The sequence below is a fragment of the Dipteris shenzhenensis genome, chromosome 29 (genome assembly GCF_047967505.1).
Source record: "Dipteris shenzhenensis isolate YYH24624 ecotype China chromosome 29, Dip_SZ_1.0, whole genome shotgun sequence".
In the NCBI taxonomy this organism is placed as follows: domain Eukaryota; kingdom Viridiplantae; phylum Streptophyta; class Polypodiopsida; order Gleicheniales; family Dipteridaceae; genus Dipteris; species Dipteris shenzhenensis.
Window position 1 is genome coordinate 21,495,045 of NC_141624.1, and position 25,997 is coordinate 21,521,041.

General features: G+C 44.6%; 1 protein-coding gene across 1 annotated transcript; it reads right to left on the reverse strand.

Annotated features, from left to right (window-relative positions):
* Window positions 1–444: 444 nt before the first annotated feature.
* Window positions 445–25,826, reverse strand: LSM2 (Small nuclear ribonucleoprotein family protein). Its single transcript, XM_087400827.1, has 4 exons — window positions 25,719–25,826; window positions 10,302–10,391; window positions 9,997–10,155; window positions 445–779 (listed from the first exon to the last, which is right to left on the reverse strand). Exons 2-4 carry the CDS (start codon window positions 10,302–10,304, stop codon window positions 660–662), a joined length of 282 nt encoding a protein of 93 aa, XP_087256953.1. The 5' UTR covers window positions 10,305–10,391; window positions 25,719–25,826; the 3' UTR covers window positions 445–659.
* Between the last annotated feature and the right edge of the window lie 171 nt (window positions 25,827–25,997).

Sequence of the window (25,997 nt, forward strand, 5' to 3'; positions counted from 1 at the left end):
AGTCTGGGAGATTATTAGCAGCATTGCAAGGTGGCACATCTGGACCTCGCGCTGCGCGCAGATCCTCGGTGGCACCTCCTTATCGACTGCCCAGATCATGACGGAGATTTGGAGCGAGATTATTCATACCCTCAGAGGCCAGTGGGACCAGATTCAGAGAGATTCCCGGGCCGGTCAAGAGAAGCGGAGACGCTTCCTCCGGGCTTGGGACACACAGGGCCTCTTCTTCGAGCAGACTTCGCAGGGCCTTCGGTGGCACTACTCACCACCCCGATGGCTGTTCATTCACACTCGTCTTATCCCTCCGTGAGAGTATGATTTATTTTGTTACCTTTTAGGGCTGTGTCCGATTTGTGAACGCAGCCCGTCAACTACAAGCTGACCTTTTGTATCTTGTTCTCGAAGTAATATAATTAGCACTGTTTTTTCGGCAAAAAAATAACACTCGCAAAAGTTTGGATATTTGTGAAAGTGCAACTACATACAAAAACTTTCTTTCAAACAGAAAAGTATCAGCTTCAGAAAGAGAGTCAAATATGAGGTTAGAAAAAATAACTCCAGGTGGCAGGAATGGATTCCTGCATTCCTGTTAATTGTACATGGCTCTTGAAAAGAGGTCAGAAGCAAGGGACATATGTAGACAGCTTTGGGTAAGGATTTTATCCTCCCCGTGCTTCACGGCGGGTTGCATCATGTAAGATTTCAACATCAACACCATCGGGTGGCAGCTGCACATAACGAACAACTGATCCTCTGATAAAGCAATTTTTCACTGACAGCTGCAACAGAGAAAAGCAGACATTATTAGATCCCGTATCGTATGGTGCCAAGTCATTTCACTGATGTAAAGCACTCCATAACATGCAGGAGAGACAGCCAATATACAGTAAGCATGGTACATATATGCATCAAAGAAGCTAGTATCTACAACCTGAAATTAAGCAGTCTGATATATATATATACATCATATATATATATATAATATCCAATCGTACAAATTTAGATTTTTTGTTGTTCTATAAGAACGAAATTCTACAAAGAAAATACAAGAGAAAACGAAAGAGAATAATGAGGTAACAAATTTTTTTGGAAAACAAGATATTCTTAGCAAGCAAACCAACACTTAAGTCGTCATCAGTGCCCAAGCATAAGCAGCTATACTGGGTTTCTAAAGACCAACGGAGTCTCTTGGGCAAATTCAGTCCTTACTAAAATACGTCAAATAAACAAAACAGAAAGAAAATAAAGAAAAAAGGAAGAACGTGACTAAACAAAAATAAACAAACATATCAAGAAGTAAAATCAACCAAAAAACACGAATAAAATCTCTCTCTCTTTCTCTCTCTCTCTCTCTCTCTCTCTGTGTCTCTCTCTCTCTCTCAGCCCGTCGTAGCTCTCTCTCCCCTCAAGCCCGTCACTCAGCTCTCAGGCCTGTCGTTCAGCCCTTAGGCCCATCGTAGCTCTCCCCCGTCGTAGCTCTCCCCCGTCGTAGCCCCTCTGCACGCCTCTCTCGTCGTAGCCCATCTGCACATCCCGTCCTAGCCTTCCGTCTGCACATCCTGTCATAGCCTTCCATCATCACCAACGCCAGCTCTCGCCAACCCTGACCAGCCGCTGACACCAGCCCTAACCAACCCTACCATCGTCACCCTAGCCGCCTGGGTTACACAGTCCTAAGGGGGAGGACAACTCCAGGCTGGGATGAACCCTTGGCCCAGCCTGGGAGTTAATATCAGCACAGGGGCTTCTCAGCTTACACAGGCCAGCAACATGGAGTTCCCAGACCTTCGCTTGTAAGCATGACAGGCCAGCAAAGGGGAGTTCCCTCCTATTCTGATAATGCAGCTTCATCTTCCCTCTCGTACATCTTCTCAAAGACGCCCTCTCTGTATGGAAATGTTAGAAATGACCCAACAGAGGGTACGCACAACAAAAGACTGATAGAATTGCCCAAGAGCTCACACAGTGTTGTGTGGGGTGTGGAATCACAAACTTCTTAACTTATGTGCATAGATGTGCACACCAGAAAATAGACAATGCTCAGAGACAAATATAGAAGAAACACTTTATATTTCCGTCCATCCACAAAGTAGGACAGGATACAATACCAACAGGTTCTCCTAAATGCCAAGTAATTCTAGATCTCTGAGCCCGTGTGCTCCACCTTGAGCATATGTAGACTCTCTGTCTAGATCCCTTCCACCTTGCTGTCCGGAAGCCAGCCTAGGTGGGCTGCCACTCTAGCTCAGTCTGCAGCTTCTCCTAGGTCACCTTGTCCTCCTAAATGAGGGCCTAAGGCTCCCCCTTTGCTGCTCCTGTCTGCTGTCCTAAGGGCTGCTCCAAGTGATAATGAATGAGGGCTGGAGGCCCTCCCTATATAGGCCCCAAGGGGGCTGGCAAAAACAGACCAGCCTGCAACAAACTGGCCGACCAGTCTGTGGCTGCTCCAGCCCTAATAGGGCTCACAAAACGGGGCCCTTTGGGCCACTCTTCTAAGGCATTGGCCCTCCAATCAAGGCAAGAACCCAACCTATATAAAGGCAGGTCCCTGCCTCATGGCAGCCTCCTTTGCTGCTCCAACAGGACTCATCCAGCCCCCAACTGCTCCGTACAGTTGCACGCCACCTGTCCCAGGTCTGCACACCCTCCGTACTGCTCCGTACAGTTGCACCACCTGTCCCGGGTCTGCACACCCTTGCTGATGTCAGCACCACCGGTCCACCTCTATTCGGGGCCTGTTCCAAGCCCGTACAGACAGCCCTTGAAGCGCCTCTGAAAGGCTGCTGTGCTGCCCACATGACAGCCCATGTGCTGCCCATGTGGCAGCCCCTTATGGCTGTCCTTTCCCTGTGAGGTGCTGCCCATGTGGCAGCCCCCTCCCTTATCATTTCTGCTTAGGTTCAGCCCCCCCCCATGCTCTCCTCATATGGGGTCTTATAAATGGGGAGGCGACCATTCCAACACCCCCTCTCACCGACACATCCAAGCCCAATGCCAACACGTCGATGACGATGGTCCAATAACTCCCTGGTCGTAGTCCTCTAGAACATTTCGATGTCGAAATCTTTTCCTGGCTTTTCATCCAGTGACTCCTACTCCACCAAGTCTGGTTTCGCTTCCGCACATCATCCTGGTACACAGGACCATCTTTGGTAGCACCACCTCCTTCAGTCACATTCCCACCTTTAAACTCAAGCAATCCAGCCGTCACGATCTTCCAGTTGTCCCCCTCATAATGAGTGAACAACCTTGAGCAGGCACCATGCTATGAGGGTCTATTTCAACCCTTCCTTCCTTTGGCAAGGTCTACAACCAATGAATATTTCAAGATAACCTGGACCATGAACTCTTGTTGAGTTCTCAAGCAGGTACTCTTCTAGCTTCAGTACTCTTTGTTCATCACCTTCTAGCAATCTGAATCCGAGATTTGACGAAGCACCAATACTTCCCCTTCTGTCTTCAAAGAAGGCCAATTCCTTCCAATCTCGTATCTCATGAGAAAAATGAAGAGCTGAGTCTCTCCACAGCATGCTATAAAGGCTCAAATGCAAAATATCAAGTACATACCAGACTATTGTACTACCTGTTTGTTTGCTCTGAAAGTAAACCCTATACCTCATTGAGGTACCCACCAAGAGCCTATGTAATCCTGTATTGTCCCCTTCTGAAGTACAGCATTCATCTGACCATGAGACCCCACGGCCCTCCATGGAATCCATCCTCGTGTTAGTGTCAACGGCCACGCACCTGGAAGATACCAAGCGCTCCATGCTGTCTTTCACCTTCACAAAGGCATATGACTCCTCGTCGACCCACATCTCTATGTCAGACATGCTCATTGTGATTTCTTGGTCAACATATCTGACCTCGGTAACACTCGATGATGTCACTAGGAACAACTCTTCGATTACCACATTTGCTTTGGCCTCTCCCTCTGAATCCGAGTCGGGCTCCTTTTTGTTTTTCCGATCTGCCTTTTTCTTTCCGCAATCCTTTGCAAAATGTCCTGGCGTATCACAGTAGAATCACTTCTTCTTCTACTTCCTCTTCGAAGTCTGATCGTCGTCAAAGTCGTCTTTCTTGGACTTTGCCACCGTTAGGCTCGCCCTTTCCTTTGCCAGCGTAATCCCTCGCCAGCATCGGCTTGTCATCTTTGTGGTCGCTGTAGAGCTTCTCCCGAGCTTCCTCCTGTAGCAATAATGGACCCAACTCCTCAAACGTCAAAGGCTTGGTCCTCTATCCTGCTGTCACGGTCGTAACAAAGCTCTTGAAACTCCGAGGTAGTCTCCTCGGTACCATCAAGGCCAAATGGCATGAGTCTGTCTTCTGACCAACTGCAGCCAACTGATCCCTCACCACCTTGACCTTCGTCAAGTGGCTATGTACCGTATCTCCTTCTTCCATATCAAGATTGTAGAGTTGATGCTAAAGAAGCAAAATCCAGGAGGTGTTGTCCATCTTGTGTAGATCCTTCACAGTGACCCACGCCTCTACTGACGTCTCGACCATCTGGATATGTGGAAGAACAGAGTCCGCCATAGTCCCTATGATTAATGCCAGGGCATGGGCATCTCTATCTTCCCAAGCTTCCAGCTCCTCTCTGTCTACTGCTATGACTATCTTCCCTTGCCTGTCCACCATGTCCTCCGGCTTCGTCTCCAATCCCGTTGTCAGCTTCCACTTCCGAGTCACTAAATGGCTTCGGATTTTCACCTTCTAGATCGGATAGTTGGTCCCGTCTAGTTTCCCAGACTCTCCGAAGTTAGGGATAGTGAATGAGAAAAAGCTGGGGGAGGAGGAAGGGAGAGCAGGGGCTGAAGAGGCTGTAGAAGTTGACATCTCTATTATATCACACAGCAAAGTCAACCAAACTCAATTTTAAGTAGACCAGAACTGAGGGTATGCACAATGGAATACTAATAGAATTGCCCAAGAGCTCACACAGTGTGGTGTGGGGTGTGGAATCACAAACTTCTTAACGTATGTGCATAGATGTGCACGCCAGAAAATAGACAATGCTCAGAGACAAATATAGAAGCAACACTTTATATTTCCGTCCGTCCACAAAGTAGGACAGAATACAATACCAACAGGTTCTCCTACTAGATGCCAAGCACTTCTAGATCTCTGAGCCCGTGTGCTCCACCTCGAGCATATGTAGACTCTCTGTCTAGATCCCTTCCACCTTGCTGTCCGGAAGCCAGCCTAGGTGGGCTGCCACTCTAGCTCACTCTGCAACTTCTCCTAGGTCACCTTGTCCTCCTGAATGTAGGCCTAAGGCTCCCCCTTCGCTGCTCTTGTCTGCTGTCCTAAGGGCTGCCCCAAGTGATAATGAATGAGGGCTGGAGGCCCTCCTTTTATAGGCCCCAAGGGCGCTAGCAAAAACCGACCAGCCTGCACCAAACTGGCCGACCAGTCTGTGGCAGGTCCAGCCCTATTAGGGCTCACAAACCGGGGCCATTTGGGCCCACTCTTCTAGGGCATTGGCCCTCCAATCAAGGCAAGGGCCCAGCCTATATAAAGGCAGGTCCCTGCCTCATGGCAGCCTCCTTTGCTGCTCCAACAGGCCTCATCCAGCCCCGTACTGCTCCATACAGTTGCGCGCCACCTGTCCCGGGTCTGCACACCCTCCGTACTGCTCCGTACAATTGCACCACCTGTCCCGGGTCTGCACACCCTTGCTGATGTCAGTGCCAGCTGTCCGCCTCTATTCGGGGCCTGTTCCAAGCCCATACAGACAGCCCTTGAAGCCCCTCTGAAAGGCTGCTGTGCTGCCCACATGACAGCTCATGAGCTGCCCATGTGGCAGCCCCTTACGGCTGTCTTTTCCCTGTGAGGTGCTGCCTATGTAGCAGCCCCCTCCCTTATCTTTTCTGCCTAGGTTCACCCCCCCATGCTCTCCTCATATGGGGGCTTACAGATGGGGAGGTGACCATTCCAACAGGAAAGACATCTCTGCAGCACAGAAAGCTTTTAAGCATGACAAACTATTTACAACAGGAAATACGTGAGCTCAAGCTTACAAGTAGCTCTACTCTTTTGGAGTCCCATGGCAAGGCAGATGGGGATGATAGTGATGAGGAGGAGGATGGCATTGATGCGGATGATGATGAGGATGAGGATGAGGACGCAGCATGAGGCTTGAGCGTCATGGGTTGTGAATCGTGATGCATTTCAATTTTCAGCTTTATTTCCAGGCTGTGGTAGCCTTTTCTTATATGATGTTTTGGTGTAGTACCGACTTCCAAGTTTCTACCACCTACTATCTTTGATCGTGATGTTGTGATGTAGTATTGATCCATCGTTGACACTATGGACTAGAATCGAGATTCCAGATGCTTCTGATCTCTCAAGGTTGGACTCTTTCATGAAACATGACTTTAATATTAATACAAGTTTGATGTTTCAAGTTTCAAGTTGAAAGTTTTGTAGCTCTATGTCAATGTAATGTGCACAATGCATATTTATGGACTTCATCCCCACCAACACCTCAGCTGGTATCCACAGTGAAGGAATTGATCACAACCCAAGTAAGTTCTATCAAGCAGGAGATGACTGCAAATGTCAATAACAAAGTCAACAAAGCTGATTTATACATGGAGGTTAAAGAGCAGCAAACCAGAGTACAAAATAAAATGATACTGCGCATCAGGGGGTTGCAAGATGGATGCATTGGAGGCGGTGAGGAGGGTCTTATAGAAGACAGGATATTATGCCTCAAGAAGGCGGCGGTGAGGAGGGTCTTATAGAAGACAGGATATTATGCCTCAAGAAACGATTGGGATGAAGACAACATAAGCGATGCTACTCAAAAAGGAACACAAGCACACGTACACTTCAATGAGAGGGCAGCAAGAATCAAAATTCTCAGACAAACACGAAAGCTAAAGGGTACAAGAATTTGGATATCTGAGGAGCTCACTCCAAGCCAGCTAAAACAAAGACACGTCGAACTCACAAAAGTGAAGGAAACACACAAGGAAGGTAAATGGGCAGTCTACCAGGATGGACAGGCTTTGATTCGAGATTTCAAATCTAAACCCAAATGTTGAAAAGGTCACCTCCCCATCTGTAAGCCCCCAAATGAGGAGAGCGTGGGGGAGGGAGACCTAGGGCAGAAGATGCCCAGAGAAGAAAGAGAGAGGGGGCTGCCACATGGGCAGCACCTCACAAGAGAAGAAAGCTGCGAAGGACGGAACCTGTGGAAGGAGCAGAAGGCGGGGACAGCAAGCCCTAGATCTGACCTGGCAGGGTGCGATGACGTCAGCAGTGTACAGCGCTGCACATGTTGGCAGGAGGCAGGCCTTTTATAGGCTGGATATCTGCCTTGAATGGAGGGCCAAAGGACCCTGAAAGTGTGGGCCGAAAGCCCGGGGGGGTGTGCCCTTTTAGGGCTGGACCAGCCACAGACTGGTCGGCCAGTCTGTACCAGGCTGGTCGGTTTTTTACCAGCCCCCTTGGTATAAAAGAAAATACTTGGAGACAAATAAAACAATACTGAAGACTAATAATGGCTGAAGAAGAAATATATATCACAAACGGAACTCAGTACAGGAGAAGATATGAGAGAGAAGCTCTCGAGGAAGCAAACGTCAATCCTCTAGGGAAGACAACTGTAGTGGACTTCTGCACTAGCTCCACAAGTTGGAACTGAACCAAATCTGAGACAGCAAACTGATGCAAGAGTTGCTGCAGATTTGGAATAGAAAGCACATATCTGGAGCAGAAGTTGGGGGCAGATCTGGAGCAGAAGATGGGGCAGATCTGGAGCAGAAGTTGGGGGCAGATCTGGAGCAGAAGTTGGGGGCAGATCTGGAGCAGAAGTTGGGGCAGATCTGAGGCAGAAAGGAAGGCAGATCTGGAGCAGAAATTGGGAGATCTGAGGCAGAAAGGAAGGCAGATCTGAAGCAGAAAGGAGGGCAGATCTGAAGCAGAAAGGAAGGCAGATCTGGAGCAGGAAGGAGGGCAGAAGAGGAGGCAGCAGAGGAGGCAGCCAGGAGGCAGAAGTGGAGGCAGCAGCGGAGGCAGCCAGGGGGCAGAAGAGGCTCAGGGTGTGCAGGTACCTCTGGAGCTGGAAGTGATAAAGAATACCTAGGCCCCCCCCCCCTTTAAATAGGAAGGGGCTAGTCAGTCAACCAGCTGGTCGGCCAGCTGGTTGACCCAGATCTGACTGACCTGGTCAGATATTGACCGACCAGGTCAATCTGGTCGGCCAGATCTGGTCGGCCAGATCTGGTCGGCCAGATCTGGTTGGCCAGCAAGGAGCCTTTTTTTTTTTTTTTTGACCTCCGAACCGGGGCTCTTTGACAGGGCTTTGGTTGTGGATTTTGCCTCCGATCCGGGGCTCTTTTGATAGGGCTTTGGTTGTGGAATTTTGTGACAGAGAGTCACCTGTGGTGTTTTTACCTGTAAATGATCGGACCTTTGTGCCAGTTTGACCTTTGATTATCCTGTCCTCTAGAATTGGAGATTGCCTGGCTTAACACTTGGGGCCTATATAAAGAGGCCATTGAGCCTCACTCAACCATCACTTGGAGCAGCACAAGTACCAGCAGAAAAGCCCCATCAAAGGAGCAGCAGGAAGCTTGTCTTGGGCCTCATCACTGGAGGAGAAGAGGGCATACAGTAGCTGCAGACTTAGCTGAGGGTGCTGCCCACCTAGGCTGGTGCAAAGACAGCAAGGTGGAAGGGATTTAGACGGAAAGTCTACTTACGCTCGAGGTGGAGCACGCGGGCTCGAGTCTAGAGATAGCCAGCAGATTGGAGAAGGACCTTGTGTTTAGATCAGAGGACCACACCATTAGTGGGACTCTGGAGCTGTCTATTTTGTATTGTGTCCATATTTGTGGACAGAAATATATTCTTTTGGTGGTTTCTCTCCCTGGATGGTTCATTGTCTATTGATGGGTCTGCACACCTATTGTATGCACATAAGTAAAGAAGTTTGTGATTCCACACCCAACACCTGTGTGAGCTCCTGGGCATTACTATAAGTCTTCCGCTGCGTGTACTCTCTGTTGGGTCTTTTCTAACACCAAAGACTCTCAGTCTTAAACCGATGTTATCCAAGCCATTTTTCTAAGATACAATTAGTATTTAGTCATGCATCTAAATAATTGGGGCTGAGCTGCCTTGAGCACTCCCTCAACTCTCTGGGTATCCAAATGTATCTGCAATTTTTATGGTGTGTACTTTGTCCCATAGACCCGTGAGGTCTTCCGAGGATGTTATTATATCTTTCTTTTTCTCACATGTAGGAATGAAAGAAAGAATTTACATAATGAATGAATTATTTAAAACATAAAAAACTAAAGGAACCTCTTACACTTATATACCTCTTCCTACAAAGATGTAAAATTACATTCAAATAGTCTACAAATGACGAAAAGAGGTGAGAGACTGGTGCTCTAAATTTAGGCTGCATGACCTAGAAGCATGACAGACAACAGCTAGGACGGACTTACTTTTGATGAATTGCACCAGGGGGTGGTTAGATGATTGAGTCTGAAGATAGAAAAGCTGTGCTTGATGCATTAAGAGTAACATTTGGTATGGAGCTTTGGAGAGAGACAGAGAGAGGGGATGGGTAAGAGGGGGGGGGGATGCATGCTTTGGAATGTTGGATCTGTACTTTTCATCATGTGCTATGTTTATTTGCAATTTCCGAAGGCCCTATTCTCATCTAACTCCCTCTCATTCCAAAATGCCTGATCTTCAAAAGACCTGGAAACACAAAGTAGCAATGTGCAGAACTTTAAAACTGTACAAGACCAAACAGCGGTAGTGTGTTTTTGAGGTTCAACTTTCCAGCTGACATATCTGCAAACATGAAAATGTTTGTTTATTCCCCCAATTCTTTTCCCTGTATTTTACTGCACAATCAGTATTCAAGTGACCCCACAACACTCCCAAGGTGCTGTAACTTGTTTAAAGCAAACATTCAATTCAGTGAAAACCATCACTAAAGCAAATCGTAAGGGGGAAAGGTTGACGTACCATATGTGGGTATTTGACTTGGTCGACCACTCTTGTATTCTCAAGCTTTATGTTCAGATACTGATCGACAGAATGTAAAATGCCTCTGATAGCAAGGTCATTTTTCAGCTCTACTGTCACTTCTTTACCAACCAGCTCTTTGAAATATGAGAAGAACAACTGCAATAGCAAGTCATCATGTTCAATACTACCAGGATATTAGTAAATGTACCAAAAAGACACTAATTCTCGGTTTCCAGTTATGACCAGCTTCAAGAGAGTCTCCCCCAAAATACCAACCAATGCAGATTGCTTCAGATGCTTACCATCCTTGATCGCTATAGAGTGAAATTGGAAACGACTTGTGGCTTGAAAAAAAACTGAAGTATCCTGTATCCTTTTCTTTATTCGAGTGTCTGCAACCATTATGGACAACATGTCAAGTAAAAAAGGGGATTAAGTCTTTTCTCTGCATACTATTTTATAAGACCAATACATCCAATGTTACAGAGAAAATCATTGAAATTCAAATATTAGAACGCCACAGAGAGAGAGAGAGAGAGAGAGAGAGAGAGAGAGAGAGAGAGGTGTTGAACATGATGGCCTCACCTCCCAGGTGTTATATCGTTTGGCCAATGGAGGCCAAACTATGGTCAAATTATGCAATATCAGGAGAATTTTCAAAGGATGAAGACCCTCATGCAAGTGCTTAGTGACACATGTAGCTCAGTGCTTGACAAGCCACCCCATATATATAAGATTATTCATTAAGTGATTCATTAGGTGATGGTATGTAACAAGGGATGGACTTCTGGCCCATGACAAAGATACACGCCCCTTCGGGGAACAAAGCATGTGTGCTGTAAAGCTGCTGGACTAAGCGGCAGAGGTGTGGTATAACCGTATCACCAGAACATGTCCATGATCTGGCGCTGTCATCCTAAGACCCTCTCCATCTGTGGCGAGCTCTTGATCTCGGACATTTGCATTATAGCTGAGGTCCAACTTGTATTGGAGAGCTCTGGAACCTTGGCCGCTTCAGCCGATCTTGCTGAATTGGGCAGCAGGTAGATTTACCTTTGTACGGATTGAACATGGAGTTAGCCACCATTGTATGAATCTATCATCCTGATATTAAAAGGAAAGGGTTTTGACATGCTAACAGATCATTGTGAGCACATAGTGGTTACCCATATGATCAAGCATCTAGCAGGATCAATATGTATGATCATTATGTATTTAAGTGTGGCTGATTGATTTAATTACTCCAAGAATTTGGGATCCATTTTTATGCATGGGCCAGACAAATTTCTGAAAGATCCTCGTGAAGCCTTGGTACCCTGTACGTACCCTGAATAGCTCATGAAGCTTGAATGGGTTATGGTGGTGTGACACCATGGCTTTCAGTTCCATGTCTGCTCAGGTTGAGTCTATGGTAGAGATTAGGTGAATTTTGGAAGAATGATTGCCTAGGCCCATATCTGTCTCAGATTCCTACCTTGATTTATGAGGATATAAATCCTTATAAGGGTGGAATAATGTTACATTCCAAGCTAACTCCAGTTAGCTTATACCTCATTGACAGTTACATCGTAACCCATGCATAATAGGTATTAGCTAGAGCTGTTTATCACTAAAGGCTAGGGACCGATTGGTCTAAACTTGTCAGAGCTGTTGCTCTATGTTGGGACTGAATGCATCCAAGATCTGTACTGATCTGGAGACATGAGCGAAGTTTAATTACGGTTAGGGTATAGACTAGAGTTAGAAGGGAGAAAACTCTACCATTACACATAAATATCACAAACTCTGACATGAGGCCAATTTCAGATCTTTTCATGCACATTGCTGCTAAGGCATTTGTTGTTTCTCTGGCCCAGCCAGTTTCAGTCAAGATACAAGCTGCTACCCGGTCAATTTCAAGCAAAACAGGTCAGAAGTCAGTAAAATACAGGGTGCTTCCCCTGTTTTGGTTTCTCACAGTTGGAGAGTCTAGGATCCTCCTACATCCCGGATCCAGATATTGTCTTGGATTTGCCCAGATCTGGATTTCTGCAGATCCGGATTGGCCTGGATCGGCCCAGATTTTGTCCCGAATCTGGATTGGCCAGGATTTGGTCTTGCTTCTCAGATTTCCCGGATTATGTCCTTCCTGGATTCCCACAGGCAAACATCATTCTGGACTGTTCTAAAAGTATTTTATTTCAATTTGAGGCTTTGATAAGCAGTTTGCAGGTACAAGCTCAGAAAGAGTTGCATTAAGTTTGCACTTGGAGTCAGAATTTCGGGCTTTTTCTCTACTTGCCCTCATGTAGTTCTGTAGGTACAGTCAGGTGACACTTGTTTAGCCAAGCATTGGCTTGTTGGGTCAGTGCATTTTGTTAGTTCAGAAACCATTTCACATACGTGAATTTTGTGGGCAGTTTGTGAATTTCTCTGACAATGGCTCCAAATGACAATTTGTTTGGTGGAGCTGGTTTAAAATGTGTTGGTTGCCAAAGGTTTATGGGGACTGGTGAATGGGGATGAACCCCATCCGCACCCAATACAGCAGCCACAATTAGCAGATGCTGCACCCAATACACCAGCCACACTTGGCAGAACACAGGCCATAGTAGTGAAGGAATGGAGATAGATAGAGAGAGTGAGAGCAAGAGAGTGTGAGAGAGTGAGAGCAAGAGAGTGTGAGAGAGTCGTAAGCTAGGAAGCTGTAGTTGCTCAATAGAGTGTGTGAAAGAGTACAACACAAAGTAGTGTAGATAAGGTTTTGTCATAGTGACAAAACCTTAGTAGTCACTAACCATAGTTAGTGAACTAACTGCAGTTAGGGGGAAAAACCTCTAAAAGAGGGAAAAGTGCCCCTAACTAACTTATTATATTACATTGGTCACTGCTGAATTATAGATATAATTCCAACACCCCCCTGCAGTGCCAATGTCATGTACAAGGCTGATCAATCACCAAATGGATATAAGTTCAGGGCACTGCGAAATGCCTCGAACTTCTCACGTGGTAGTGCTTTGGTGAAGATATCTGCAACGTTGTCATGTGTGGACACAAAGATCATACTGATCTCTCCTGCATGTAACTTCTCTCTGACGTAATGATAGTGAACCTCAATGTGCTTCGTGCGAGCATGAAACACTGGATTCTTTGCCACTGCAATGGCACTCTGACTATCAGTGAGAATTGGAGAAGGACCCTCCAAAGACAGATAAAGATCAGCAAATAAACGTCTCAGCCAGACACATTCCACTGTTGCTGTGAAAGCTGCCCTGTACTCAGCTTCACATGATGAGGTAGCCACTGTAGATTGTTTCTTGCTTAGCCATGAAATGCAAGATTTTCCCAAAAAGAAACAATTGCCACTAGTGGACTGCCTAGTGTCATAATCACCAGCCCAATCTGAATCACTGTAGGCATGCATCTGCAAGTCACCCCCCCTGGGAAATAGTAAGCCAAAAGACTTGGTGCCTTGCAAATAACGGAAGATGCGCTTAACTGCCTGCCAATGCATAGTTTTAGGGCTGTGCATATACCTGCTCACCTGAGATACTGCAAACTGAATATCAGGCCTAGTATTGCAGAGATATATGAGGCATCCAACAGCTTGACTATAAAGTGTGGCATCAATTGATTCTCCTGCATCATGCATTGTGAGTTTCAGCCCTGGTTCCATAGGAGTAGATATGGGCTTACACTCTTGCATGTTAAATCTGTCCAAAAGTTTCTGAACATACTTGGACTGAGACATAACAGTGCCACGTCTCTCATGAGAGAACTGGATCCCCAAATAAAAATGAAGCAGCCCCAAATCTGACATATCAAAGTGGGTCTGCAAATCAGTTTTGAAATCTGCAATTGTCGTCATTGGACCCTGTGAGCAGTAAGTCATCAACATAAAGAAGGATGACTAATATTTCCCCCCCATCCATCTTGATGTAGAGGGTGCTCTCAGTAGGACTATTGTGCAGCCCCTTGCTGGTCAAATAGGCATGTATCTTGGCATACCATGCACGAGGGGCCTGTTTCAGCCCATATAAAGCTTTATTAAGCTTGCAGACTTGAAGTGCATTTGCTGTAATTTCAAAACCCGGAGGTGGTTTGACATACACCTCTTCCAGCAAGTCCCCATTTAAGAAGGCTGTTTTGATGTCCAACTGATGAACATTCCACTGAAAATGTGCAGCCATTGCAATTACTGAGCGGATGGTGGTCATCCGGGATGTAGGAGCAAAAGTCTCCTCATAATCTATGCCCTTTTTCTGAGCATAGCCTTTAGCAACCAGCCTGGCTTTATATCTGTCAATGGAGCCATCTGGCTTCCGTTTGACTTTAAATACCCATCGTGTGCCAATAGCATGTTTACCCGGTGGCAAGTCCACAACATCCCAAGTCTGATTTTTGGCAATGGACTGCAACTCATCGTGCATGGCATTCATCCAATGCACATTACCTTGTGCCTCTTCAAATGTGGCAGGCTCCTCTTCATCAAGTAGAGTACCTGCATATGCTGATTCCACTGAATTAGCACCTTCCATGGGCCTTGCTGCACTGCGAGTCCTGCCAGGTAACGGAGCATCAAGTTTACTCTCCCGGAGAGTCTGTAACAGCCAGTTTGGGACTGTTTTTGCTGCATGTATGTCTGCAATTTCTTGCTGTACCACTTGTTCCACTTCCTGTGGAGGAGGCATGACATCCCGTGGCGGAACTGAAGCATGTGAAGGTTGCTGTAAATTCTGATTTGGATCAGAAAAATCAGCAGGGGAACCCAAAGCAATGGGTAGCAACCCTTGAAATACATCTTCTGAAGGTGAAGGCATTTGAAAATCAGCCTGAGTGTAAGCTGAATTTTCAGAAAATATTACATCTCTACTTACAATGATTTTGCGTGTAGCAGGATTGTAGAGACGATACCCCTTGCTTTCTGCACTGTATCCAACAAATATGCATTTGATGGCTTTATCTGACAATTTGTGCCTAAATTCAACTGGCACATGTGCATAGGCAAGGCATCCAAAGACTCGGAAGTGATCCACTGAAGGCTTCCTGTCATTCCAGACCTCAAAAGGAGTTTTTGTTTTTAAAGCCTTAGTGGGAGCCCTGTTCAAAATGTAATTTGCACACATCAAACCCTCTAACCAGAATTTATGAGGCATGTGTTTGCTTTTCAGCATACATCTGTCCATCTCCATGAGGGTTCTATTTTTGCGCTCAGCTTTGCCATTTTGCTGAGGGGTTAGCCTGACTGTGAGCTGATGCACAATACCCTTTTGTTTGAGAAAAGAATCAAATTCTGCAGATAGGTATTCCCCACCTCTATCCGTGCGTAATATCTGTATCTTGAGCCCGGTTTCATTTTCAACCATGGCTGAAAAGTGTTTAAACACTGTGAACACTTCAGATTTCTTTTTCAGCCCATAAACCCAAGTAAAATTGGAGTAGTCATCAATAAATGTGACAAAGTAGAGATGACCACCCAATGAAGGAGTCCTCATGGGACCACAGACATCACTGTGTATAAGCTGCAATTTGCGAACAGCTTTAACTGAACCATCCTTCTTGAAGGGAAATCTATGCATTTTACCTAAAATGCACCCTTCACAGGCATGTGGAGGAGGTATTGCAAGAGGTGGCAATGCATCAACCATTGAAAATTTCTGAAGTGTCATCAAGCTGTTGTAATGCATGTGGCCATATCTGGCATGCCATAATTCTGCATTTTGCATGGCAACTGTAGGGGAAGAAATTGCCAAAGCATGAGCTGCTCTTTTCTGAAAAATATCAAGCTGAAAAAGCCCACGCAGCAGAGTACCAGATAACATTAAGGCATTGTTAGCCTCTCTGTCCCGGACAGCACATTTTTGGACACTGAAAGGAGATTTTTGGACACTGAAAGGAGATTTTTGGTTATGCCAGGCACATATAAAACATCAGAAAGTCTGAAAATTGAGCCATCAATGGCAGTGAGCTCAACTTCTCCTGTGCCACGTACTGAATATGAGGAGTTATTGGCACAAGTGACTTTCTTACCAACAGGAGGTGGATGCAAGGAAGTAAAAAGAGACTTCCTCGAAGTGATGTGCTTGGATGCACCGCTGTCAAAATACCATATGTTCAGTGTTTCATCAACACTGAAAGCAGATGCATCTGAAGGAGAGTCAAAACTGCAAGTCAAAAATGCATAAGTGTCATCACTGCATGAAGCTGTACTATCCCGAGCATCTGGAACAGCCAACCTAGAATCAGAAATGCAAGATAAAAAGGCATAATCTTGACCAACAAAGTTGGCTGCAGCATCCCCACTGTCAGATGCACAAGGGGCTGAATCTGAAACAGCCATTCCTGAGCTGTTTTTCTTTTCCTTTGCAATCCTTTTCCTGCATTCTGCTATGTGATGACCTGGCTTTTTGCAATAGTGACAGAAACCCTTCTTTTTGGGCTTGCTTGCATCACTTTTAGCCTTTTGTGAAGGCTGTCCTGACCCAGTGGAAGACTGATTTGCTGCTGTTTTTGCCTGTCCCTTTGTTTTTGATTTGAATTTTGAGAGCATGGCTTGTTCACCTGCACGTGAAGCCAAATTTTTCCTGGTCTGCTCTTCCTGAAGCAGAAGTCCTATCAGCTCATGAAAAGAAAGAGGATTTGCACCCCCCCTCAATGATAAATTCAGCGAAGTATGAAAGCTGAGATAAGACTCAGGAAGAGAATTCAGAGTGGTTGTAATCATCTCTGAATCAGGAATAATTTCATCTATATTTAACAACTGCTCTCTGAGATCCTGTAGCTTAGTGAGGTGGGCTGACATGGAGTCACCCTCCTCCATATGTGTATTTGTCAACTCTCTTTTTAAAAAAGATACCCTGGCATCATTCCGTGCTGCATACATGCTTTCCAAAATATCCCACGCTGCCCTGGAGGTCTTACACGACCGGATATGCGGAATGATTGATCTTTTCACTGAAAGAGAGATGCAAGACAAAGCTAAGGCATCTCGTGAATCCCATCTCTTTTGTTCAGGAGTATTAACTGTAGCTGCACCAACAACTTGTCCTGCAGCTGCACCTTGTGCACGACCTCTTCCACCTCCTTGGTGAGGAGGGGTAGCAGGTGCAATATCTGCTGGTCGGATTTCATCCCCATTGACATAATCCCATAGATTGCGAGAAATCAGAATATTACGTACCATGAAACTCCAGAGGGAGTAGTTGGTACCATCCAATTTGTCTTCCTGAGAAAGACCACCGAACTGAAAATCATTCTGATTTTGATGGGCCATATCTGAAAAAAAGAATTGAAGCAGATACAAAGCTGAATTCCCTTACTGGGAATAAAATGCACAACTCCCAAAAACCACACCCAAGCACGGGCTGTATAAGCAACTTAGATTTCTGCACTTGAGCTGTCAGAAATCTGTCCAAGCATAGAACACTCTCCAAAATCTGCCAAAAGTGTTCCAAACACTCCAATAAAGGCAGTATATACTGAATACTCCAAAAAATGCTCTCCAAACACAAAAGCCCCAATTTGTAGCTAGAAATTACAGCCAGAAAGGGGTAAAAATGTCAAAAGCCCCAAATCTGCAATTTTAATACAAAAGCCCCAAATTTCAGAAGAATCTGCAATTTTGCTCTTGTGATAGCTTCAAATTTGCCCAATGATTGCAATGGCTTCAATCTGTAAAATGCCCCAAATTTTCTTGCAGAATCCTTAGCCAAACAATGGCTGTCTGCAAACTTAGCCTGTCAAAGATCACCTGCCAAGGATCAAGCTGTACGGTACAGCACAGATTGCGATGTATGGCGCAGTACAAACTGGTACTGCGTTGTACGGCGAAGTACGACTGGTACGACGCAGTACAATCTGGTACGGAGCAGTACAAACTGGTACGGCGATGTACGTCTGCAGGTACGGCGCAGTACGACTGCAGGTACGACAAGGTACGGAAGCTCGGAGCTGTACGGTGTACGGCGAGGTACGGCTGCAGGTACAAAAGCTCGAAGCTGTACGGCGTAATGATAGTCAGATCTGTACGGCGTACGTCGTGGTACGGCTGCAGGTACGAAAACTCAGATCTGTACGGCGGGCGATAGAAATCCGTACAGTCGTACGGACTGTACGGGCAGATTTGCTGAGGCTGAAAGTCGAGGTTGTGGTTGAAGCTTGGAGGAGCAAGGAGCGCTAGACTCTTAGACCTGCTCTGATACCATATGAAGGAATGGAGATAGATAGAGAGAGTGAGAGCAAGAGAGTGTGAGAGAGTGAGAGCAAGAGAGTGTGAGAGAGTCGTAAGCTAGGAAGCTGTAGTTGCTCAATAGAGTGTACAACACAAAGTAGTGTAGATAAGGTTTTGTCATAGTGACAAAACCTTAGTAGTCACTAACCATAGTTAGTGAACTAACTGCAGTTAGGGGGAAAAACCTCTAAAAGAGGGAAAAGTGCCCCTAACTAACTTATTATATTACATTGGTCACTGCTGAATTATAGATATAATTCCAACAAGTAGTGGATGGACCTACACTTGCAGCAATTGCAGCGAGGCAATTGCCTTGACTTTGTCAATCAAGAGGTCATGAGGCACATCTCGTGTGCATGGCATGTCTTGTAGACTATGTATATACCTTTGTAAGACTAGAATATATCCAATCGTACAAATTCAGATTTTTGTTATTCTTGTAGACTCTGTATCTTGCTAAAAATGAGGCAACGGTTTTTCATTTCTAAAGGAGGAGCTTGAGAATCTGAATCTGCATGAGGGTGACAATATTTCAAAGCATCTGACTAAGATCCAAGATTTGAGAGATCAACTCCCGAATATTAATGATATTATCTTTGAAATAAAGGAAATATGCCATTTATGTAAAAAGCCACGTCACCATATCAATGCATGCAAGAAAAGATTGAAAAAAGAGGAGGAGGAAGCTCGAATGTCAGATTCACCTTCTAATGTTTCAGATGTTGGTGAGGATAATGCTTCTGCAAACTATGTTACTGAAGAGTGATCCTCTTTGGTATGCAATTATGATCCCAATCTTGAGGTTAGTTCACTCAATGTGAGTGATAATTTAGATGCAGTTTGACATTTGGCAGTGGTGCACCCATGCACATTACTCCCAAGAAGCAAGTATTTGTTGATTTGCAGCCTGCTCCTGCTGCAGTATCATGTGCCAACTATTCTTCATATACTGTGAAGGGAGTTGGGAAGATTATTTTATCAACAGTAGAGTAGGGAAGATTATTTTGTCATAATAGATGGAATTGATTTATGTCTTCCAGATACCCTTTATGTTCCAGGAATAAACAAGAATTTGCTTTCAGTTTCCTCTTTTTGGTAGAAGAGAGTATGCAGTCATTTTTTAGGATGATCAGTGCATTGTAAGAGTAAGAGCAAAAGACTACCAGATAGTCAATACAAGCACTTTAATTCATGATTTTATATCAGTTGGATGCACGTGACAACAACAAGAAAAATGCTTGTGTGGCAATGGTAACTTCAGCAATGAAAAATGCAGAATGGGCATGTGAAAATGGCAGTTTGCAGCTTCTACAGAACAATAATATGGTCTTGAATATCCCTACACTAGAGACACTGACAAAAGATGTCTGCGAAGGATGCATTTTGAGAAAGATGCATAGATATGCCTTTCCAAGGGATTGATCAAGTATTGCAGCTTATATAAGGACATCATCCTTAGGAAAGAATCTGTAACTTTGTGACCATTATGGATGATTGTTCCAGATTTACATAAGTCTATCCTTTGAAGGAGAATCTGATCTCTTTATGTGTTTTCAGCATTTTGTTGCTATAGCTGAAAAAACTAGACAGGGCACTTTTCTTAGCATAGCCTTTGGCAACCAAGTGTGACTTCTAACGATCAATGGTATCTTCAAACTTCCTTTTTAGCGCCGAAAAAACTAGACGGTGCTTTTTCTTAGCATAGCCTTTGGCAACCAACCGTGACTTCTAACCATAAATGGTGTCATCAAACTTCCTTTTTAGCTTATACCTCCTCTTCCTAGTTAGGGTCACTTCCATGGTCGTAGACTCCAATTCGTTACTCATGCTCTAGTATGTTCTACAATCTATATGTAATAATTGGATTCAATTTCGAACTTTCGATTCCAAGTTCGATCTCTTTCTGCATTTTTTAGTTCCATATATGATGTATGTTCATCAATAGTCAACTTGTAGAATTTACTTGATTGTTTGAGAGCCTAGGACTCCATATGGACAAATTGCCCCCCTTTCAATATAGCCTTAAGGCCCCCTCTGTTCTGCTCACTTGCGACGAGGCTAACCATGTCATCCAGGAGGATAAGCTTTTAGCTCCAAAAAAGCTTCCAAAAGCTCAAAACAAATTTTTATTTTTTTACACAAGGCAACCTATAGAAGGTTTTGGGTTTTCTCAATCCTCATGAAGCCACTTGGAAACCTGGAACCTTCAAACGAAGCTCAGGCTCCAAATTTGCAAAAAGCTACTTGCTTTTTCTAAAAGCTCATTGTAAGGATCTATAGAGTCATTGCAATATCGAGGGTACTTCAGTGCTACACCTCCCAGATGCTTTGTTCTTTTCGTAGAATTCTTTTAGTGCAATTCTACCTTCAGCCAAGGTTTGAGACATGTCATGTTCAGTTGGATCGTCACTATTCAGTTGCTCTTGATTGTGTCCGAGGTAAGATTCTGTGCCTGTTGTGCCTATCCTTAGGCTGACAACGTCTCATCTACGAGGTCCTCGCGACCATAGCTTTGCTTGCAGACCTCCCCCATAGCTCTGTCACTCATCTTCTCCATATTTCTCTCCTCCATACCTTCATAGCTCGTCCTCTTCTATGTCACTCTAATTTCTCACACAATGACTCTTTCTCAAAGACTTTCGACTCTTCTAATCCTTGAATCATAGCCCCATCCTGCATGATGACTCAGTTCAATTCATATGCTCTCCCAACTCAGCCCTACAGCCTTCGCCGCCGCCCTTCCTACCTCCCGACTCCACCCCTCCTTCAACCTCAAGCTCTGTTCGCCCGAGTTCTATATTGCTTGCACTCTCGAAGGCGTGTTCGCCTATGCACATTGCGGTGACCCCCCTCGAAGTGCTGAAATGCAATGCGCAAATTGATCCCATCAAGTACAAGGGCATTGCGAGTGTATGTATTACGAGGCTATGTTATTATGGTTGTGTTATAATGATAATATTTTCTTTAGGTAAGGCAGCCTATAGAAGGTTTTGGGTTTTCTCAATCCTCATGACGCCACTTGAATCCTCTGTCGCAAATTACAGGACCAAGCAGGAGATCATCAGCCGTATCTCACAACACTTGCTCACACACACACTCGCCATTTGCATAAACATTCAAAAAGGTAATCTGGTTCCCTCAACTATTACACTAGCTTAACAATTCAAAACCAATGGAGGACCGATGGATCATTACACCGATACATCACGAGGCAAGGGCCCGTTTCTGGTTTTAATAGCTCTCAGAGAAGAAGTGTGCCACTTCTCCAACCACACTATGTGTGGCTATATAATATTATATAAATAAACTCATAAGAATTTACATATATTTAATACTAAGAAACTGCAATCAAATATCCAATCTCAGCTCTATCTTATGTTGATTACTTTATTCGTGCTGCTTTCCAAGAATAATGTGGACGTAGTAAAACCAAGTGGCATTGTTTTTGCTAGAAAAAACCATTACAAGAACATCACTCAGATCGCATCTCTCTTGACGATGCGCCTCAATATAAAAGAGGTACTCAACTAGGGCTAATCAAACATCATTTTTTTCCATAATCCTCTGGTTGCCCCTCGCCCTCCATCCATAACCCCCTCCATTTATCCTCAAAAAAAAAAGGAGAAATCGCAATTCATTTCAAGTATTTTTTTGTCATTTAATCTTTTGCACAATTTTAATATATAAATAATTTCTTTTCAATAAAGGGGTGTCAAGTACTAGAAATTCATACCACGCCTTGCATCATACTAGTTTTAGAAATAGGCTTTTATCCAAGAGCTTCTGAAAAAAGCTCTCTCTCTTTTAGCCATCCAAAACTAAAGCAAAGGCTATTGCTCTTGGCAATTAAAGCTCCCAAAAGCAATTTCCAAAGAAGCAAAACCCTAAAAGCATCTTCCTAAAAGATAGCCAACCACTCCCTAATGCGCCATCCCACAAGTCTCCTAGCCTGACCATGTCCTTGCCAATCAATTCGCAGCACCCTACTCTTCAGAACTCAACTCCCATCACTCCTTTCCAAGAAAAATTTCACACCTAGGATTCATCTTTCCAAAACAAACTCGCCTTCTCTCCTGCTAATCCCCAATCAAATTTCCCCACGACTTACAAGCTACTGCTCTTCTTTGCCTTAATCACGCAAGCAAATGACAAGCTGGAGTGCTATCCGTGGGAACATGGGTCAACAAGATTGCTTTTTCGCTTTCCTTGGCACTTGTGTGCTTTTCTTGGCTTTTCTTGGCGAGCACTCTTCCTTGAGGCTATAAAGGGAGGGCCAAGGCCATAGCTGCACACACCACCACAATTGTTCACCGTGCAATATGGGACACCAAGGGTGAGGTTTGGCTTGCAAAGCTGGCAGTTTCAACAAGGCTCTCTAGACTAGGCTCGATGGGCTTGATCGAGTCAGGATCAGCATGATTGGGTGGCGAGTTGCATGCACATGATTCTGATGTTGTAGACCACAGTTTCGATACGGTTAGATCTTGTGAGGCATGACACGTGGTTCCTTGGACAGACCACTGGAATGATGCCACACCACAATTCTCATTCTCTCCATGGACTCAAACACTTTGGACTAGTGTTTATGTTTATGTCGTGGCAGATGCCCACTTAGAGGCTCCACCCATTCAGCTCATTGTATATAGTTTTTTCAGTCCCAAAGGCCCTTTGGTCCTCCAAGATTTTCATAAATGTTCCGTTCTTTTTTTCTTTTTTTCTCCCCCCTCTACTCTCTCTCCCTCTTCTTTTGGGAAAATAAATAACAACTTACAAAACACAATCCACAACTGAATTTTTCTAGCAGCTTTCATCTGCAGACAGAGATCTAAAATCAGCTTGCTTTTGACATACTAACTCATTATGTCAGTGTAACACGGTCCAGACAGGAGCAGTACCTTCCATTCGTACAAGGAATTCTGAATGACATACATTCATCTAGCCTGAACAAGACTCCCTACGAAGCAGCCTTTGGCAAGAAATACAAGTCTCTCGTCACTAGGACTATGGAGAATATACCTTCATAAGACTAGAATATATCCAATCTTACAAATTAATTAAATAATAATAATAATAATAATAAAATAGGACTATGGAGAAGGCCAATCGAATTTCTCAGAGCTATGAACAGATCTATAGTCAATAAAGTAAAAGATTGCCAACACACACGAGACCAGAAGGGTGTTAAGTTCGAGCATGGCCGTACAATCAATGAGACACATGGGACAGCAACCACATCACCTTCACAGCCTACAATATGTGGACAGCCCATGCAAGCAGCCACATCAGCTGCAAGAATCCACATCAGCATTTACACAGCTATGAGGCTACAGGTGGCGACAGGCAGCTGTACAGCAGACCACATCAGTGGCCTGTGCAGGCAGCAGGAGCAGCGGCAAAAACTGCTATGTGGATTGCCACATCAGCACAGGTCGTGCATACCAGCAGGTGTCATCATGCCTCTTCCAAGTCAGCACATCTCCCTGAAAGGCATGTTCCACATCGACCTACATGGGCGGCAACAGGGCCGGGAGGAGGATGGGGGAAAGGGCAGAAGCGGGACGTGGGGGGGGAACCATATAAAAGGCCCCGTACCCCCTTCATTCTACTCACCTCAGCCTCATTGTCCAGCCTCAGCACTTACCGCCAGCAGCTCTTCACTGAGGATTCAATAAAGTAATGACTACAATCATTCCATCCTTCAGTAGAATTTCAACCTTCATTTACAGATGTAACAGTTGAGCTATTTCATATTCTAATACAGCAAATACAATGTGGGCCCAATAGCCCCCATCATGCAGGGGGGTGAGGGGGGGGCACCTATAATAGGCCCCATACCCCCTTCATTCTACGCACCTCAGCCTCAGTGTCCAGGCTCAACACTAAACGCCAGCAGCTCTTCACTGAGCATTCAATAAAGTAATGACTACAGTCTGCCCCTCTCCATTCCATCCTTAGGAAGAATTTCAACCTTCATTTACAGATGTAACAGTTGAGCCATTTGGTGTCCCGATACAGCAAATACATGTGGGGCCCCCATCATGCTCCCTGCAGCCTCACTCACATGAATGCAATTGCATGTGTTCATTCTTTCTCAGTTCAGTTCAAACTTCAGCTCTAGTGAACGTCTTTCCCAGCTAGTGAGAGAAGTAGCTAGGTCTCATATAGCTTCCTATGTCATCCTAGAGAGGGATACATGTGACATCTCCTAAACACCAATAAGACAACCTTGGTACAATGCACAAATGTGTCTTCTTGGACCTGGTAAGAGACTGTAGAGGTATAAACCAGACTCTTTTGCTGGTTGTCTGGTCCTGTGGAGCTTCTTGCATTCTACTTTGCTGGTAAAACAGCTGCTCTTCGCTATATTTATATGCTTTATTTATTTCCAAGGTGTTGTCCCACAGGCTCCTAGTGCGTTCTGCTTCCAATGCCTACTGCTACTGAAGCTTGTTTTGCTACAAACTGCTTGTAATGATTGTTTTATTTTCTTGCTTGTCTGCAATTTCCCTCTTTGATTGTGAGTAATAGCAGTTGCAAATGCTAGACTTCTATGTCAATTGTGGTCTTTTATGTCAAACTATGGCTTCTTCATGGCTTCAATGGCAACAACGTTTTCCTCGGGAGTTGCAAAGCAACGAAAGCTGCAGAATGATTTTTAAAAAATAACTCTGAATTCTTGCAGCTAAAACCAAGACATCTTCAACACAATTATACTTCTCCCACAAGGCCCCTCAAACTCTTTAGAATGCTTCAAAGATTCAAACGTCTTAAAATCTTAATAACCTGAAAATTTCTCTCCAGTAGCTCCAAATGGTCAAGGAAACATACACCAATAAACTTAAATAGTGAGCAACGTTGGCTCTGAAAACCTTGTGAGAAAGGAGGTGAGAGGACGAGAGGGACGACGCAATTGCCATAGAATAAACCCTAACCTGGCCATAGTGGTATTCACAATCATTATACGACTCACCACGCCATTAGGCTGATATAACTTCCATGCTTATGAAGATGCATATCATTATCAAGACGAACGAGCAAACTAAGCCTAAGTCGCCTCTCTTCAAAACAAGCGCAACGCTAACTAATAGATTGCAGGCGAAAAGAATGCACAGAGAGAGAGAGAGAGAGAGAGAGAGAGAGAGAGGACAGAACTGTACTAAATGACAGAAGAGAAAAAGAGGGGAACAACTCATCGTGTAAATACATTGATTTCTTTATGTTACGATAGTCACCTACAGAGTTACAATACATCGACTCCCTCGGTCAAAATCCTAAAACTTCCTCACCTACCAAGATAAAAGTTGCATTGGTGGAATGGAAAGAGGTTCAAGGTGTTGTATACAAAATTAGTGAGCCTTGTGGCAAGCTAAGATTTTCAGTTCTGCAGGCACAGCATTATAGCCTGCTGCCAAGCTGAAGCAGAAGAACAAATACCTGAAAGATGATCAGCTGACTATAAAGAACACGAAACTATCTGATGAAAAGTGAAGGATAAATGCTGAAAGCTAACCTGTCGCTTGGAGTTCCCACGCCTTGAAAAGAGCGCCAAAAGTACTCGTCGCTGTGCCTTAAGAACCCTTTTTATTGAACGACAAAAATTTAGGTTTTTACTTATAAATCTCAATATATATCTGAATGTTCTATGAAATTTTAGGTTTTATATAAATCTCAATAAGCGAATGTTTTTTTAGGGGATTTTCAAATTGGGTTTTTAGTTTTTTACATCCCTCTCTCTCTCTCTCTCTCTCTCTCTCTCTCTCAGAATGGCTCTATTAGCACAGCTTCCTTA

Coding starts and splice junctions, on each gene's coding strand:
- LSM2 (XM_087400827.1), bottom strand. Junction 780..9,996: donor AAGTCAAATACCCACATATG/GTACGTCAACCT, acceptor TCTCTGTTGCAG/CTGTCAGTGAAAAATTGCTT.